The sequence below is a fragment of the Acinonyx jubatus genome, chromosome B4, assembly GCF_027475565.1.
Source record: "Acinonyx jubatus isolate Ajub_Pintada_27869175 chromosome B4, VMU_Ajub_asm_v1.0, whole genome shotgun sequence".
Lineage (NCBI taxonomy): Eukaryota > Metazoa > Chordata > Mammalia > Carnivora > Felidae > Acinonyx > Acinonyx jubatus.
In genome coordinates, this window is record NC_069387.1 from 75,426,239 (window position 1) to 75,444,884 (window position 18,646).

General features: G+C 41.0%; 1 protein-coding gene across 5 annotated transcripts in view; it reads right to left on the minus strand.

Annotated features, from left to right (window-relative positions):
• LIMA1 (LIM domain and actin binding 1) overlaps window positions 1–18,646 on the minus strand; it is an 83,320-nt gene that overhangs the window by 26,540 nt on the left and 38,134 nt on the right. For 4 of the 5 annotated variants that reach the window (XM_027036106.2, XM_053226218.1, XM_027036108.2 and 1 more), the window contains 2 exons: window positions 17,348–17,393; window positions 7,404–7,868 (listed from right to left, as the gene is read on the minus strand). In XM_027036106.2, coding sequence (XP_026891907.1) covers window positions 7,404–7,868; window positions 17,348–17,393 — 511 coding nt within the window. The remainder of the gene's footprint in view (window positions 1–7,403; window positions 7,869–17,347; window positions 17,394–18,646) is intronic. The other variant, XM_053226219.1, reaches the window with a different exon arrangement.

An 18,646-nucleotide genomic window follows, 5' to 3' on the forward strand; every position in this document is an offset into this window, starting at 1 on the left:
TGAGAGAGAGAGAGAGAGAGAGAGAGAGAGAGAGAGAGAGAGAGAGGGGGGAGGGAGAGAGGGAGAGAGGGAGAGAGGGAGAGAGGGAGGGAGGGAGAGAGGGAGGGAGGGAGAGAGAGACAGAAAGCAGAGAGAGAGAGACAGAGAGAAACAGAATCCCAAGAAGGTTCCACACTGTCAGTACAGAGCCAGATGTAGGGCTTGAACTGACAAACCCATGAGATCATGACCTGAGCCAAAATCAAGAGTCTGATGCTCAAACCACTGAGCCACCCAAGCACCCTCAAATCTCTTGCATTCCAGCATGTTTCTTGTCTTCATTGCCCTGAGGCTTCTAATTCAGTTACAAGGGGTGCCTGAGTGGCTCAGTCAGTTAAGTGTCTAACTATTGGTTTCGGCTCAGGTCATGATCTCTTGGGTTCATGAGTTCAAGCCCTGAATTGGGATCCACACTGACAGTGTGGAGCCTGCTTGGGATTCTCTTTCTCCCTCTCTCTCTGCCCCTCCCCTGCTCATGTTCTCTCTCTAAAAATAAATAAATAAACTTAAAAAATTTTAAATTCAGTTATGAGACTATAAAGCGTGGGAAGAGGGAAGATAGAGAGCTAAAGTCTTTGAGGATACAACTGTTCATATATTTAAATTTTTTCCTGGCTTCCTTAGATTTCAGATAAGTAAGGCCATGGCCAGTTGTTTTTATCTAATAAACAGTTACTACAATATTAATGAAGATACTGTTACATGGTAGAGATGTTACTAAACAATTTCAGTCCTTACTCTGATATTAATTAGCCAAATGACATTGGGTGTATCAGTAAACTTCTCTGACCTTAGCTGTTTCCATCTGTAAATTAGGGATTTTAACATCCTAACTGACAGCAGTGAGCTGGATTAAATAACTTTACAGTCCCTTATGGCTCTAGGATTTATGTCAAACATTTTTTAAAACTTTTTATTTTTTTTTTAAGTTTTGCTTATTTAAGTAATCTTGACACCCACCATGGGGCTTGAACCCACAACCCTGAGATCCAGAGTCACACACTCCTCTGACCAGCCAGGCGTCCCTATGTCAAAGATTTAGATAGGGACTCTTCATTCACTGTAACTCATCAGTGAGTTAAAAGGCTAGAGGAAATGACTAATATACTCATCCGGGTATACACACCTATACTGTCCAATCCAGGAGTGAGTCTGATACCAGAAAGGTATGATATCATATTTGGGGCGTAAATGAAGTCTTTCTGGCTACTTCAAATTCTAATGCAGCCAACCTTGCAAATAGAATGTTCCATTCCTCTGACATTACTTTTCAACATGTTTTTAACTTCTCAACATGTTTTATTATAATGAAACCAGCTAGAAACCAGTAAGTAATTAGTTGGCCTGAAAGTAAACAGAAAAGAGATGACTGGTCTCTGGTTGGTACATCAAGGACAGCCATAGTGAAAAATATCAGAATTCCTTGACTGGCATCTTTACACCTGGATCCATTATTACCTTACCACAAAAGATGAAAGAATTAATGAGTTACTAATTAAGGGTAAATAAAACGTAATTTACACTGGTGTGAGGTCTTTATGAGAAATAATCCACTATAAAGAGAGGTCAGTTAAAATAACACTTGTATTTACAGTGTACTTACATTTTGAAATTATAAAAGAAGCTATAAAGCACAGGTGACTACAATAAATGGGCAAAAAAATTACTTTTAATATGAGAAAGATGGCACTGATAGAAAACCAAAGATAATTCTTGTGTTTATTTAACAAAACCAGTTACCGTATCCATATTGAAAGCTCTAGCAATGTATCTATTGGAGGTTTAATGTCAGGTCAATTTAAGATTTATGATTTGCTGATAAGCAAATTAAGGATATACTCCCCAACATTTGGACGACTACATTAGACCCTATAGTGTATGGACAGTTATTCAAGTCTCTTTTCCTCTTCTTGGAATATAATTTCAAATGACTTACTGAAGACATTAAGAAAGCAGAAGGGGCACCTGGGTGGCTCAGTCAGTTAAGTGCTCAACTTCGGCTCAGGTTATGATCTCATGGTTCAAGGGTTTGAGCCCCGCATCAGGCTCTGTGCTGACAGCTCAGAGTCTGGAGCCTGCTTCAGATTCTGTGTCTCCTTCTCTCTCTGTCCCTCCCCCACTCAACTCGATCTCTCTCTCAAAAATAAGTAAACATTAAAAAAAAGAAAAGACATTAAGAAAGCAGACGAAAAATGTTATTAAGATAACATTAAGTGAATAAAAGAACACATGCAGTTGTTACCCAAGAAAGGAGAAAATTAAATGTCATGGATAATTTTATAACACTGTAGATTCCCTATGGACACCTACCCATCCTTCAAGAAGGCAAACATAAATTATTTCTTTGAGGTAGATTATAGATTGGTTGGCTATGGATAAAACATCTAATGAACTTTAGCTTGGTGACCTTATTTGCTCAAGGGCTTGCTCCACTACACCAACACATATATACTGTCATGTACCAGAGATACATAAAGGTGAACAAGATACCGATGTTGCTTCCAGGAAATTACAAGAAGAAAAACCACAAAAATATTAGGCTGTTTGAAGAAGGATGGTTTTACTCTCCCATTAACAAGTGCAGCTTTTGTTGGTGTTTTGGTGCCAGCCATTCATACAGTCATCCCGGTAAAAGGAGGAACAGAAATTCTAAGGGAAATTTAAGGGCGTAGGAGTAGAAAGGGAGAGAAGTAGTGAACAATGAAAAGGGGGCTGGCTGGGACAAGGGAAACTTCCATTTTTATTTTAGATTCTTCTATTTTAGCTGAATGTACTGTTTTGCCTTTGTCATATAAGACAAGTTAACACAATTAAAATACGACTAAGTGGAAGCATTAAAATGTACCATGAATAGGGGCACCCGGGTGGCTCAGTCGGTTGAGCATCCGACTTTGGCTCAGGTCCTGACCTCCCAGTTTGGGAGTTTGAGCCCTGTGTCAGGCTCTGTGCTGACAGCTCAGATCCTGGAGCCTGCTTCAGATTCTGTGCCCCCCTCTCTCTCTGCCCCTCTTCCACCCGTGCTCTGTCTCTCTCTGTCTCTCAATAATAAATAAACGTTAAAAAAAATATATACCATGAATAAACAGGGATAAAAGGAGAAAGAAACAAAATTTCTAAATAGTTTTAATTCTTTTCACTTGTGGATAAACTTATCATTTTGTCATTACTATTTCCCATCCTTGTTTAGTCTTAAAGAATGAGCAAATGAGTGAGTTTATGTGTTTTAGGAAACAATGACGTTTGGTGAGGAGGTATTCTCTCCTCTTCTCTCCTTTCTTTCTTTATCTAACTCCTCTCCTAGAAAATGGAAGCACTACATGGAAGAAGCAGTAGTCTGCATCTTTGTAAAACAATCAACGAATATCCACAGCCTAGTCTTATTTTCTTGTATTACACCTAACTGGTTCCATCGACCCAAGCCAAAGACAATAATTTAAATAGGTTGTGAAGGTAGAAATATATTATCCAAATATTTGGTCTTTACTCTCCTAGCCAAGGATTTGTGTGAACCAAATATGTTACGAACCAAACAGAAAGAAGTGAGACTTAATGAGCCTGTCACATGCTCATTACAGTGGTTGGTCATTCCTGGGCATGAAAGAAGGGGCACTTAATTTTTTGAATAACCACATCCTGGTTTCTAAAGGTTATGGATTCAAATGTCAACCCGATGACAACTGAATGTTGGTTAGGACTAGGTAGTTAATCAGCTATCTTTTTCATAAAAAGATGTACAGAATAGTTACCTCAGCTACCAAAAATCCAGATCAACATATACATGAGGATAGAAGTGCTAAACCACTTCAGTATATGTCATTGGGGAGTTTCTTTTTCCTAGTAATGATGGTAGGTTATATTAATCCATCCACTGCTCATTTGTTCATAGGAATTAGAACCATCACGTTCAACTAAAACATCTGACCTGGATAATGTATCTATTCACCAAAGGTAGAGAGTAAGTGAAGAAAAGCCTTTAATCAATTCTTATTACTTATAAGCTATTTGAATTCTAAGCTTCGTTTCTTCCTTTAACTAAATAAACACTAAGAGCTAAGTCACTGTGCTAACCGCTGGGGAAGAAAAACATCGTTACTTTGGAAGAAATTATAGACTTTGGGAGTATACAAATTTATACACAACTATTAAGGGGAAGCATGATATAAGTGCCCAAACAGAAGTGAAAAGAAAATTCTATAGGAGAATGAGAAGGGTTGCTTAACTTATCTGACAGAAATGGAGGTAAGACCTCACAGTCTTGATAGACCTTGAGGAGTAAGATTTCAGAAGGCAGTAATGCAGGGGATAGGCAGGAATAATTTAGAGAGTGAGGAGTTAATACAGAGTTTAAGTATAAGATTGGCTAGAGACTGAAAGGCAGGTTGAGCTCAGATTGTGGAGGACCCAAATATTAAATAAAGATTAATCCTGAGATATCAAAATGAAGAGGGTAAACTAATTTACAACTCTATTTAGAAAGATAAATAGCAACAGTGTACAGGATGGATGGGAGGAAGGAAAAGAGAAGCTGACAGGGGAGGTGGTGGCAATGCTATGGGACCAGACAGAATGGCACATACTTGAGAAGCACAGAGGGTAGGCTTATTTAGACGGCTTAGTAAGTGACCGACTGGGAAGAAGAAACACGGAGAAGGAAGAACTGATCCCAACTTTCACAGACGAAGAGATTTGGTACATGGTGATGTATTAAGGGACACCTGGGGAAAGCAGGTTTTTAGTTAGAAAGACAATGGATTCTTTTGTAGCCTTCTTGAACTTGAGTGCCTAAGGGATATTCAAAGAAAGATGTTTGATCTGGCAGGCAACCAGAAATATGAGGCTGAAACTTGGGGTAAGAACCGAGGATCAGAACCTAGTTTGGGGGTTCATGTCTTAGAGTCATGGAAAGAGAGGAGATTTTTTCACAAGGAGAAAGAAAAAACCAGGAGGGCAGAGAGATCAGGAAGAAAAGTGGACAAGAACAGAAACTATCTCGGGCAAAAGGGAACAAGAGGAACTAAGAAAAGTGGAAGTCAGGCCAATTAATTTTGTCTCCTGTAAATAACTGATAAAAAGATTTAGGACAACACATTAGACAGATCATGTATTTCATTATCTATGTGCTCCCTGCCCCTGACCAGCTAGTTAGTTGAGATTCAGTCCAGTTCTCTAAAATTTAATTATGGAACCAATTTGTCCCTACTATATTCATTTGTCTCACTGAGGTACTCATTTGTTAGCTCTGAAGTATACATTCTTTCTTGCAGGCTCTTGCTCCGAAAAAGATTTTTAGTGTCCCTACCATATTTGTGAGAGCTTCCTTCCAAAGATCCAATTATGTAACTTCCTGATTAAAGCCTTATCCATGTTAAAGCTGAAATCATGTTAACAATAACCATAATCCAGTTTCGAACTAATTAGTTATTCCTCAAGCTAAAGTAGACAAAACTTTAGCATTTTTTTGGGAAATATTAGATAAAACTTTTCAAAGTAAATGAAACACAATGATGCTTAGAAACCGCTATAAAACCAAGGGCAGCTCTGTTTGACTAAGCACTCCATTAAGTGACAAATGACTGTTTAGTCAGGAAGTTTTAAAAGCCATCTAAAAAGTCCAGGTCAACTTAGACACTCACCCCCCTCCCCCCTTTTTCCTATACCATTAACAGTCAGGCTGTCCAGTGCCATTAGAGATTTAGATGGATCTTTCTTTATATGAGGAGTCTTTCTTCACTTCTGACCAGCCACAAAATGATAGGCTTGTTCTGACACATCTCTCGCCAGACATGTATGAGAAAAAAGTCTCTCACCAGATCCTACCACATAATCAGCATTTTTGTTTGCTGCAATCCCAGTCATTTCCTACCTTAGGCCAGTTTCGACATGCACCAGGCTTTTGCACTGAATCGACATTGTGTGTGCTAGCATGACATCAGCCGTCCTGCCCCTAACAGGGTCTCTGAGGAGGAGACTTACAATGGTGCTTTGAGTCACAACAAAAACCCCTTCCTCTCTGTTTAGGATTTCTGACATTTTTTCCCTTCCACTTAAAATTCTTCTTCCCATTTAAATTTAATTTTTTTTTTTTTTTATTAAGACCATAAAGGAGAAAGAGGGAGTTGGCAGGCCCTAGAGGACTAAAAACAGAGGGATGAGAGTTTAAGAAAAGTCATAAAACTGCTTTGTGGTTACATCTCTTGCCAACTGGTTCCAGTGTTAAAATAGAGCTAAAACTCATGCAGAGGAAAGGGTTCTAGGTTTGCAAACCTTTAAAAATTCTTACTACATCCTTTAAATAGATGATCCCTTAAAACATCCAAGAACTGTTCTAGTCAGGAAAGCTACAGGCACTGCAAGTTATGGGAAGAGATAAACTAAGTCACGTCAAACATAACTGAAGATTATTGGACGGGTTCTCGAATTTTTGTCTCAGAAAGAAGGCCTTATACCATTACTTCACACATGTAGGGATTTGGGCCAAATATTTAGCTTAAAAAATTTCAGCTTTCCCATCTAGATGGAATGTAGAGAAAATGATGGCTTTGCTTCCTGTCAAATCTGTTTATTTCATTATAATGACTGTTGTAACAAACCATCCCCATGTACAAAGCCAGATATGCAGGAAAGTATGAGAAAACTGGAAAATTTTACCAGCTCTGCCGCCCCTGGATTGTGTTATAAGTCACCAGCATATGTAACTCATTTTCTAGTTAAGTAATTCCCTCTGGGCACCCGGTCTGCAATCCACACGAAGGATCAAATTTCATTAGCAGTCCTAGGAAAATGCAACTCTGTGCATTTGCAAGTCAAAACTCCTGAAGGCTACAGCTAGTCTGGCTACCCTCATTGATTTTTCCTGGGAGAGGATTTTAGCTGATAGAAAACATTTGTTGGAAGGCACAGATGAGGAAGTTCAGAGGAGAAGGAGTCCACTAGCAAAGAGACAACCAAGCCTTAGTCTTCATGTTAAACTCTGGCCTTAACACTCAGCCTGCAGCTGTGTCCAAGGGGAGAGAGATTCAGCAGAAATTCCACCCCCCCAACCCCCCCCCCCCAAGCTACAAATGACAAAAGGCACAGGAAGACAAATTAAAAGGGCAAGCGTACAAAAACAAAATCCAATCAGCCTCAAACTCTCTTCATTTCTAGATATTAAACTGAATCCCTGTGTGTGCCTGATTTCACGTGAAACTGGGTCAGAGATCCGCAAATCTTAGCATCTCTGTACATAATTCAAGACTTTTATTTAATTCATTTAACATTGAATTGAAAGACATGCTGGCCACTACTCAAACTGTCTAGTTCAGAAAAATAGAGTTAATTACTTGAATTGCCTTTCTCCAGTTTGAAACCGGCCCAGTCCTTACCTTGGTTTGAGTTGGTTCACCTTTCTCAAACATCATCTTAAGCCTGTTCAGCGGAACATTATATTTCTCTATTTTGTTTGCAGCTTCTGTGTTTTCACTGATTTCGGGTTTTCCTACTTCATGCCTGGATTCTCCTAGACAATTTTCCATTTTTTTACTTTCTTTCGAGTGGTCTTTAAGATGCTCACTGCCCTGGGTGCGGGGATACGGATACCGATTGAGGGCTTCAGAAGGCGATCCTAGTCTAGGTCTGGGATGGACGGGTTCTTCTTGGTCAGCTTCGGCTCCAGGGGCAGACCTTCTTGCCACTTCACCGGGAGGACGGTTGCCTCCGTGTCTGACCTCAGCGCTGCCGTTTTGCAGGGAGTCCGTGTGAGACTCCGTTCCCAGGGCTGGGTTCTCCCACTTCTTCTTTAACACAGTCAGGATCCCCCTTCTAACGTGCTGGGGGAGATTTTCAGTGTTCTAGAAGAACAAGAAGTAAGTGCCAGTTATAACTTGCCTGTTGAAACATTCAAACATGTTGTTCTTTGTAAAATGAAAGTTAAAACTCTAAGCTGCTCCTGGTCCACTGGCGTTTCGGACAGCTGGGAACAGTTACAGTCCTGCCACATGGAGAAAGCATCCACCCGGGAGAGGGAGAGGGGAAGAGAGAAAAAGTCAGGAGCTGAAGCAGGAAGTGATAAAACAGGATAGCCTTATAAGGACAAAATGAGAAGAAAGGAGAGCCCAGATCTAATGAGACGAGGGATTTTTATCCAGAGATTAATAAGAAAAACAAGAAAGAAAAAGCAAAATACTAGGTACTTTAAATACCACAAATCTGCATTAATACAAGTTCCTCATTACATACCACAAAATTACATGGTGAATCTTTTCCTTCTTTTAAATAAAACAAAGAGGCAGTGTAGCTGAAACCACCCAATACCAATAATCATCAGGGATTGAAACTATTGAAAGAAACCCAAAGAACTCACCAGACTTTTACATGTATTTGCATAAATTATATTTCATCATATCTGACATAATCTACGGGCATATGAACAATCAAATTCTATTTTTACATAAGAACCTAATCCTCTTTTTTCCCCTGCTCTTCGCTACATGTTTGTCCATGTGTAAATTCTCAGTTATCAGGAAATTTACTACTTCACAGATCCTTTGGTAGAAAAACACCCAAGCTTCATATGAAAACACCACCACCCACTTTCTTGATTGCAGGACACACGTTTTCACATCTCAGGGAGTGCCACTTTCACCTGGGTCGAAACGGAACGAATTTATACATAAGACAGATTGCAAACAACCTGGAAACTGCCACTGTTGTTCTTCAAGAACCGAGGAAATGTGCTTGATGAAGTGAAATTCCATGTCCCAGACTCTGAAAGCTTTCCTATAAATAAAGCGAACAGCCCCAGTTCCCAACAAACCACGAACTCCAATACCTTCGCGCTCTCTCCGTTCCTGTGGTCTGTGACTCACCCGTCTTTCTACAAAGAAAGGACAAACCACCTAGGACTGAAAGACTTCGGGGAATTAAACAGGATTAGCAGCTATATTGGGAATTAAGTCTCTCACCCTATTATTCTTCTGAATTCACTTCATCAAGTAGCACCAAGATTTGGAAAAAAAAAAAACTTACAGAAGAACAACTGCCTGATTTTTTAGTGTTTAAATCTTTACTGACAAGATGATTCACTGGTAGAAGCATGAACGGATCAGAGATACAAGAAGCCCCCAAAAATTTTCTTGTTGGAAAAGAATTAAAAAACTGCTCTGGACACCGGTGCTGCCTTAACTCTGGCAACATGCTTTGCTCAATGCTACCTTCTGCCACACAATGGATGAGTCATCCCGGTCTCCAACTTCACCTGCCCTGCCCTTGCCCTGCCTAAATAGGAGCCCTGAGAATCTAAGTGGCATTTTGTCTTGGGAACTGGACACTACTTTTCTCAGTAACCATGTGATCAGAGTGTATTTACTGACATGGAAAGATGCTCGTAAGATGCTTTTGAGCGGAAAAAAGCAAATTATAAGACAGCATAATCCCACTTTATAATGCACATGTGTATTTATAAATATAAGCAGAAACATAGCTGGAAGAAAAGACATCAGGATGTTAATAAGTTAACTTTGGATTGTGGATTGTGGGCGTTTGTATTTTTTTTCTTTCTTTTTACAATAAATGTGTATTTGTTATTTAATAAAAATGAATAAAAAATAAAACTATACATCATCGTCCTATCACAAAAATCTGCTACAGAATATTAAAACTTTTTTGATGTTAATGTAAGCAGCTTGAAAATGACCATTTCTACTTTACTTGTGATGACCAGGGAGGGAGGGATCTGTGGGATGGAGTAACGGCAGTGTCCCAAAACGGGTATGGGTGGAGGACATCCCTTAGGGGACATCGTAGCTAGGAGTAAATGTGCTCTTTTATTAAAAGGAGTTCTTTTGTTTTCTGTTTTTGTGAGAGAGCGAGACAGAGCTCAAGTGGGGAAGGGGGGCAAAGAGAGAGGGAGAGAGAGAACAATCTCAAGCAGGCTCCACACAGCACAGAGCCCCAACACAGGGCTGGATCCCACGACCCTGGGATCATGACTTGAGCTGATATCAAGAGCTGGATGCTCAACCGACTGAGCCACCCAAAGCGCCCCTAAAAGGAGTCCTTAAAGGAAACAGGTCCAAAAGTGTTGAAGTGGGGACAAAAAGGGCTGCATGGTCGGACAGCGTTAAAGGCCACATACCCTTAAATCACTCTTGGCAACATACCCAGGCAACGCCAGGTGTCCAGATCTTTAGGATGTGAGGAGAGCAAAAAATGGGGAAGCAGCAGTGGTTACAGGCTTTCTGGGGAAGGTAAGGCAGCAAGAAGGTGTAGAACAAGAGCAATTGCTAAAAGCAGTTTGGACAGCACGATGGCCTGGGCTATCACTGGATAAGGCATAATGGGCCACTTCTATTTTCTTCTCTTTATCTGTATTTTCTACAACAACAGCTGTTACTAGTATAATCCAGCCCCACCCAGCCAAGTGACCTTGGGCAAGTTTAATTTCTGCAACCCACAATCCTAGGCTAGTATGGAGAACAGATGTGACTACATTAAAGCATGTAGTTGCAGTATGTGACATAAACAGGCACCCAATTTAGTGGTGACAATTAATATTATGTGGGTGGCCCTCCCTACTCCTCCAGCCATACCTCATGATGATCAAGCACAGTAAGTAGCCAGTCATCTCCCAAATCCTGAACTTGGGTTACAGTCTCTTCTTGTTCTTTCTCTTTACAGTCTCCACTGTACCAGAGTAGGAGTGTGGGGCACAAAATAAGGTGAAATTCTAGTTGATGTCCTTTGTATCAAGGGTTTAACTTTGTCCCAAGTAGTTTCCTAGAGTAGGCAGTGGGAAGTCATGGAGACTGAAAGGTTTCAAGGACCTTGGTAGTTGCTACATTACTGTAGCTTCCTCTCTCAAAGTGACATCCAGAACGCTGTTCACTCTACCCTGCAAGGCTGAGAATCTTGGCAGATTTGCCTCTGGATCAGAACTGGCTGCCTGAATCCAGATTAGGCACAACCTGGAAATGCAACACAATGTCTTTTCTGCAGGAACATTTGACTTTGGGATGTGTCCCAGCACTGTCATTCTGAGATGTATGGCCTTGGATAAGTCCTTTCCTCTCTTTGTCTCAGTTATTCCACCCGTAAAATAGAGGCTGGGTCAAATGAGCTTTAGTGTTGAAATCTTAGCAGGGGTATCTTCATCTTAAAAGCAGGAGGATGTTTGGTAGGAGACAGCAGTGGAGTTGGAAATATGGACTACCTGAATGTATAGCCTCCAAGGAAGGGAAGAAATTCCTAGGCTGAGAGACTCTCAGAAGAGTGGTAGCTAGGCATTATGGAGATGAGTGACCAAAGCATAGATTTCAAGAAGTGCTATATTGCATGCTTGAAAGGAACCTGAAAATATAACTGATGGCAGTATTAATGGTCTTTATTTCTGTTTCCTAGATGTATGTGGAAGAGGAAGAGAAAAGGAGAAGTAAACTTCTGGGAATCTAGGCTATCATATAACCTGATCCCACTATTTGCTAAAGGAATAAATGTACCCTCTTGCTCCCAAATGTTTCTCTAAGTTGCTTTCCATGGTAGAATACAAGTATTCTTTCATTTGATCAGTCACTTCTACTAATTTATATGGATATTTCTCCCTGTTCTTCAGGAGACAATTCAGACTTCTGACAAGTCTAGTGGATTTGTCCAAAAGTAACCCTTGGGCGTCTGGATGGCTCAGTCGGTTAAGCGTCTGACTTAGGCTCAGGTCAAGATCTCATGGTTTGTGAGTTCGAGCCCCACATCGGGCTCTGTGCTGATGGCTCAAAGCCTGGATCCTGCTTTGGATTCTGCATCTCTCCCTCTCTCTCTGCCCCTCCCCTGCTCGAGCTCTGTCTCTCTCTCAAAACTAAACAAACATTAAAAAAAAAAAAAAAAAAAAAGCAACCCCTCTGTCATTAGTGGGAAAAACTGGTGAGATTTGAATAAATTCTATAGTTTAGTTAATAGCATTGTATCAGTGAATTTTTTAGTTTTGATAAATGTTTCAGAATTATGCAAGATGTTAACATTAGGGGGAGGTAAGTAGAGGCATATCAGAATTCTCTGTAATATTCTTTTTTTTCTTCCAAAATTTTATTTAAATTCTAGTTAGTTAACATACAGTGTAAGACTGGTTTTGGGAGAATTTACTGATTTGTCACTTACATATAACACCCAGTGCTCATCATAACAAGTATCCTCAATACCCATCACCCATGTAGTCCATCCCCCACCAATCTCCCTCCATCAACCCTCAGTTTGTTCTCTATCCTTCAGAGTTTCTTATGGTTTGCATCCCTCTCTTTCCCCCCCCTTCCCATATGTTCATCTGTTTTGTTTCCTAAGTTCCACATATGAGGGAAATCAGATGGTATTTGTCTTTCTGTAACTGACTTATTTCACTTAGCATAATACACTCTAGCTCCATCCAAATCGTTGCAAATGGCAAGATCTCATTCTTTTTGATGGCTGAGTAATATTCCGGTGTGTGTGTGTGTGTGTGTGTGTGTGTGTGTGTGTGTGTGTGTATACACCACATATTCTTTATCCATTCATCAGTCCATGGACACTTGGACTCTTTCCATAGTTTGGCTATTGTTGATAATGTCTCTGTGCTATCTTAATAACTCTAGTGTAAATCCAAAATTATTTAAAAATTAAAAGTGTGTTTAAAAAAAAAGTAACCATCCCTCAACTTTTGTGTCTTCCTTTATCTCTTGCATTTTATAGTTAAGGGTCTTGAAAGCACTGTCTGTAGTTGCTATTTCTACTTGAACGCTCTATATTCACACTAACTCTACTGCCCAAACACTTCTGAAGTAGCTCCAGTCAAGATCACTGATTAGGTCTCTAATATTTTCATTTTATAATCTTATTATTAATAATTTTTCCCAGTTGCAAAAGTAATAAAAATCTCATTGGGGGAAAAAAGTCACAGTCAATATAGGAATGTACACATGCCTTGAATGTATGCTCTTATTTTCCCTATTCGACTTTCCTATGCCTGCCACCCAAGATACCCACTGCCAATGATTTGGTGCATATGCTCTCAAATTTTTTAACCTATTTTCATATACTCTATTTTTTTAGATACTATATTTACATGTGAAGATATCAAAAAGCATATTAAGTGATTAAAGCAAGGTGTCGAACAGTATAGTATGGTAACTATACTAACAGTATGTGAGAGTTCCTATTTCCTCACATACTAATTATTATCCAATAAAAAAAATCTGCCAACTGTTTAGATTACAATTTATACCTCATGGTTATTTTAATTTACATTTATTATTATTATTAGTGAGGCTAAGCATTTTTTTCATGTTTATTGTTTCTTCCTTTTTTATTAAAAAAATTTTTTTTGTTTGTTTAGTAAACTCTACTCCCAATGTGGGGCTTGAACTCACAACCTAGAGATCAAGAGTCCCGTAGCTCTACCAACTGAGCCAGCCAGGTGCCCCTATTTTTTCTTTTTTAATTACCTACTCACATCCTTTTGCCTCAACTGGCAAATGCAGTGGACACTTCTGCTTTATTTTACTTGATCCCTCTATAGCATTTGACATTACTGACTACCCCTCCCCTTTTAAAAAATTCCCTCCTTCCATGGCTTTTGTGAGATACCCCTTTTTTTTCTAGGGTTCTTCCCATTTCTCTGGCCACTCCTCAGTCTTCTTTATAGGTTTCCCTTCCTCTGTCCCTACCTTGTATGCTGGGGTCCCTCAAGGTTCTGTCTTAGGTCCTCATTGTTCACTTACATATTCCCTGTAGATGACATCATCTACCTTCTGGTTTTACCCACCAGTTGCCTAGAGATGACTCAGACCCTATAACTCTAGCCAGATCCCTCTCCATACCTGGAATTCTACCTGGAAATCCTATAGACATTTTACACTTATCCTTGCCTAAGGCTGAAGTCTCCTTTCTCCTCTCTTTACCTCTCACCCTTTATTTATTTTTTTAACGTTTTTTTTTTTTACTTATTTTTGAGACAGAGAGAGACAGAGCATGAACAGGGGAGGGGCAGAGAGAGAGGGAGACACAGAATGGGAAGCAGGCTCCAGGCTCTGGGCCACCAGCCCAGAGACCGACACAGGGCTGGAACTCACGGACCGCGAGATCGTGACCTGAGCCGAAGTTGGACGCTTAACCTACTGAGCCACCCAGGCGCCCCTACCTCTCACCCTTTAATCTGTTTCTTTTCTTGAACTCTCCATCTTGGTGGATGTGACAATTATCTTTTCAAATGTCAAATGTGCCCGTTCTCATGTGTCCATGCTGTGCATGTGTCACTTGCTCTGCCATTTCCTTGCCCCCTTTGCTTGACTAATTCCTATTTATCCTTTGGGCTTAGTCAGGCACCACTTCTGGGAAGCCTTCCTTGACATGGTATAGTCCAGATTAAAAGTTTCTCCTAAACTTTCCCCCAGCACCATGAGTATTTCTCTAACATGGTACTTACTGCACTGGGATTATAAACTCTATTCTCCACACTCTAAATAGTCCCTTGAAGGCAAGGACCACATCTTATTCCTCTTTGTGTTTCAGCACCTGGCACCTAAGAGAGGCTCCACAAGTGTTTGTCTACACTCGTGGTATCAACTTTTATCATCCCCCTGTCTTGAACCTACTTCAGTCAGGCCTCCCAAACAGCACAAGGTGACCAATGACCTTCATGTTGCTCCAATAGTCAGTTCTCAGCTTTTTCTGGGTGTTTGACTCTGATGATAACTCTCCTTTTAGAAGCACTTTCTTGGAGCACCTGGGTGGCTCAGTTGGTAAAGCATCCGACTCTTGATTCTGGCTCAGGTCATGATCTCGCGGTTGTGAGTTTGAGCCCCACATTGGGATTGCAGAGTGAAGAGCCTGCTTGGGATTCTCTCTCTCCCTCTCTCTCTCTGCCCCTCCCGTGCTCTCTCTCTTTCTCAGAAGCAAAACAAAACTTTTAGAAGCACTTTCTTCACTTGGCTTCTGGCACCCAGACTCTTGTTTCTGCTGTCGTTTTACCAGCTGCTCCTACTCAGTCTCCTTTGCTGGTTCCTCCTTATCTCCCAACTTGAAACATCAAAGTGCTCTTGAGCTCAGTCCTCAGACCTCCCCTCTATCTCCTTTCACTCCCTAAGTGATCACATGCATCTCATGTCTTTCAATACCATGGATACTTTGATACACACACATCCTATCTCCAGCTCACATCTCTTCCAGTTTCAAGTTCTTATATAACATCTCTACATAGGGGGCGCCTGGGTGGCTCAGTCAGTTAAGGGTCCGACTCTTGATTTCGGCTCAGGTCACAATCCCAGGGTTGTGGGATCGAGCCCCACATTGGGCGCTGCGCTGAACATGGAGCCTGCTTGGGATTCTCTCTCTCTCTCTCTCTCTCTCTCTCTCTCTCCTGTTCTCTCTGCCCCTTCCCCGTTTGTTCTCTCTCTTTCAAAAATAAATAAACATTAAAAAAAAAAATCTCTACTTGGAAGTCTTAAAGCATTTCACATTTAACATGCCCCAAACTGAGCTTCTACCATTTTCCCTTCTCTAAACCTGCTTTTCCTACAGACTTCTTCAACTCAATTAATGTTATTTTTCCAGGTGTTTGAGCCAAAATTATTTTTGCCATTCGCCATTTTTCTCTTTCTCTACTTTCAGTATAAATCCTGACCACTTCTCATCACCTATATAACTACTCCAGTCCAGTCCATTATCATCTCTTGCCTAAATCACGGCAATTGTTTTATAATTTGTCTCCATGCATCTGCCATTGTTCCTAGAATTTCTTCCTCCTCTTTTTAAAATTTAAGTCAGAGGGGCGCCTGGGTGGCGCAGTCGGTTAAGCGTCCGACTTCAGCCAGGTCACGATCTCGCGGTCCGTGAGTTCGAGCCCCGCGTCGGGCTCTGGGCTGATGGCTCGGAGCCTGGAGCCTGTTTCCGATTCTGTGTCTCCCTCTCTCTCTGCCCCTCCCCCGTTCATGCTCTGTCTCTCTCTGTCCCAAAAATAAATAAACATTGAATAAAATTTAAGTCAGATAATATCACTCCTTTGCATACAAACCCTCTGAAGGCCCCCATGTGATCAGAGTTAAAGCCCTAGTCCTCGTAGTGGCTATGATTTTGCTTTTCCTATTCCTCAAACACATCAACAAAGTTCCTGCCTCAGGGCATTTGCATGTGCTCTTCCTTCTGCCCTAATCATTCCTCTCCCTGGTTCGTATCTTCAGATCTCTACTCCAGTGTCCCCTCATCACAGGTGTTCCTGGACCACCCTACATTCTATCCCTCCTACCCACTTTGTGTTGTTTCTTAGCATTAACCACCACCTGACAAAATTTCTTTATTGTCCGTCTCTCCCACTATCACAAACTCCATGACGGAAGAATCGTAGTCTGTATAGTGCCTAAAACAGTGCTTGGCACCTAGTAGGTGACCCGTGAATACTTGCTAAATGAACCACTGAAAGAAGGAAGGAAGAGAAGAGGAAGGGGAAAAATAACAGGCGGGAGAGAGAGGAGGAAAGAAACCAGCAGTTGAGTGAAATGATGGTAGCTTTTGCTTACAGTGGACCACAAGGGACCCATTTTTTAATTACAGGAAAATTACGCCAAAGACCTGGTCAACATTACCCCCTTCGAGAGAACAAATTGACAGGGGCACGTTATGCACTGACTTAAATAGGTTAGGTACTAAAAACCGCTAGGAGGATGTTTCTGTAATGCCAGCCAAATTAAAGAATTCTTACCCAAATAAGTGAGATTTTTTTTTCCTCACAAGATTAAATCAAGTAAGATTTCAAAAGAAATACATTCTCCAGCCCATCTGGAAGCTAGCCAGCAGGGAGAGTAGAGAATGAGAGCAAAAGAGCTTGTTCTAAGGTTTTAGCCTTTGATGGATCCTGCAGCTAAGAAACTTGCTAACTAGACTGGGTCAAGAAGTGTGCTTTAAACAAAGAACCCCAGGATGACGACAGCGGCACAGCTGCTACCATTTAAATGCAGAAATACAGAAATTCTGGTTGTTTGATTTGGAACAAGGGATGGAACCTAGGAAAACCTGTATTCTAATTTGAGCAGAATTAGTAAGCCATTTTACTAACCTCGGGCAAAGCACTTGGCCTTCTACCTTTCACTCAACTCAGGGAAGAGAAAGGGGTTCAAAAGGAGAACCTCAGCGGAAAAATAAGATTCCCTGCACCTGAACCACGTCCTCATGAGTAAATGGCTCACAAATCAGAGCAGCTGGCACCATTGCCTGGCTCAGCTGACATGGAGCCCGAGCCCCACAGAGGCTGCAGGTGGCTGGACCACGCAGGCTTTATCAAGAAGTTCCACATGCCCTGGGGCTCCTCAATACTTACACTTCTTCTCTTTTCCATGTTTGCTTCTTCAGCGGCTTTCTGGTACCTTCAGAGAAGGGGAGGGGGGGGGAGAAAGAGAATGTTCTCAAATTAATGTTTTTACTTTTTTTTTTTAATGTTTATTTATTTTTGAGAGAGCACAAGCAGGGCAGGGGCAGAGAGAGAGGAGGACAGAGGATCTGAAGCGGGCTCTGCACTGACAGCAGCAAGCCCAATGTAGGGCTCGAACTCATGAATCGCGAGATCATGACCTGAGCCGAAGTCGGAGGCGCAACCGATTGTGCCACCCAGGTGCCCTGTTTTTACTTTTTTATCCTTTAAGAAAGCCACTTCTGCCTACATATTTCTGCCAGCAAGTGTCTTTAATCAACTCCACCAGAAGAAGCAGAGAATCAGAGCAGCCCTCACTTCCTGCACTGGTACAGTCATCCGGTCTGGTCTAACAGGTCGAAGGCGAGCAGGTCAAACGCTGGGAAATAACTAAATAGAGCAGAAAGTCTGGGGTTTAAATCCCCCTTTGATGTCTCATTAACTGTGATCACTTAACCTCTGTAAACCTCAGTTTCCTTATCTAGAAAATGGCTTTATAGATCTCCTGTCAAGGTTGCTGTGAGGGTTAAATGAGATCACGTGCATAAAAAACACTTTGCAATTAGCCAAAGGATGTAACATGGCATTGAACGAGGATGCACATTTCCCCCGGGCACTAATGCCTCTGAAATCTTACAGTTCTTGCCAAATGATGGAGAGCTAGTCACACTGCCTGTGCATGTGTGAGTGTAATCTAAATTCTTGGTATTGTCACTTTAGCTCAATGTAGTTGATGGTATTACACACATTTTAAATGCCACTGAAAATGTCTTTAAAGAAATTACATGTGATTTGGCACTTAAAGAAAAACTGTTTTTACTGTTTTAGGTATGAATAAGGGTGATATGTGAGGAGAAACGTTTATGTGCTAAGCAAGCACTGGTCCTTTTAATTGGCAGTGTTTTTGTTTTTTTCTGAGTGATGCATAAAATAGTGGCAAGGCTACAGTGGATGGCATTTTAGATTTGATAAACAAGCATGTATAATTTAATTATTTTAATTTTATGATTACTTTCATCATTTTTCTTTTTTTTAATTTTTAAATGTTTTTATTTATTTTTGAGACAGAAAGAGACAGAGCATGAGCAGGGGAGGGGCAGAGAGAGGGGGAGACACAGAATCTGAAGCAGGCTCCAGGCTCTGAGCCATCAGCACAGAGCCCGACGCGGGGCTTGAACTCATGGAGTGTGAGATCGTGACCTGAGCTGA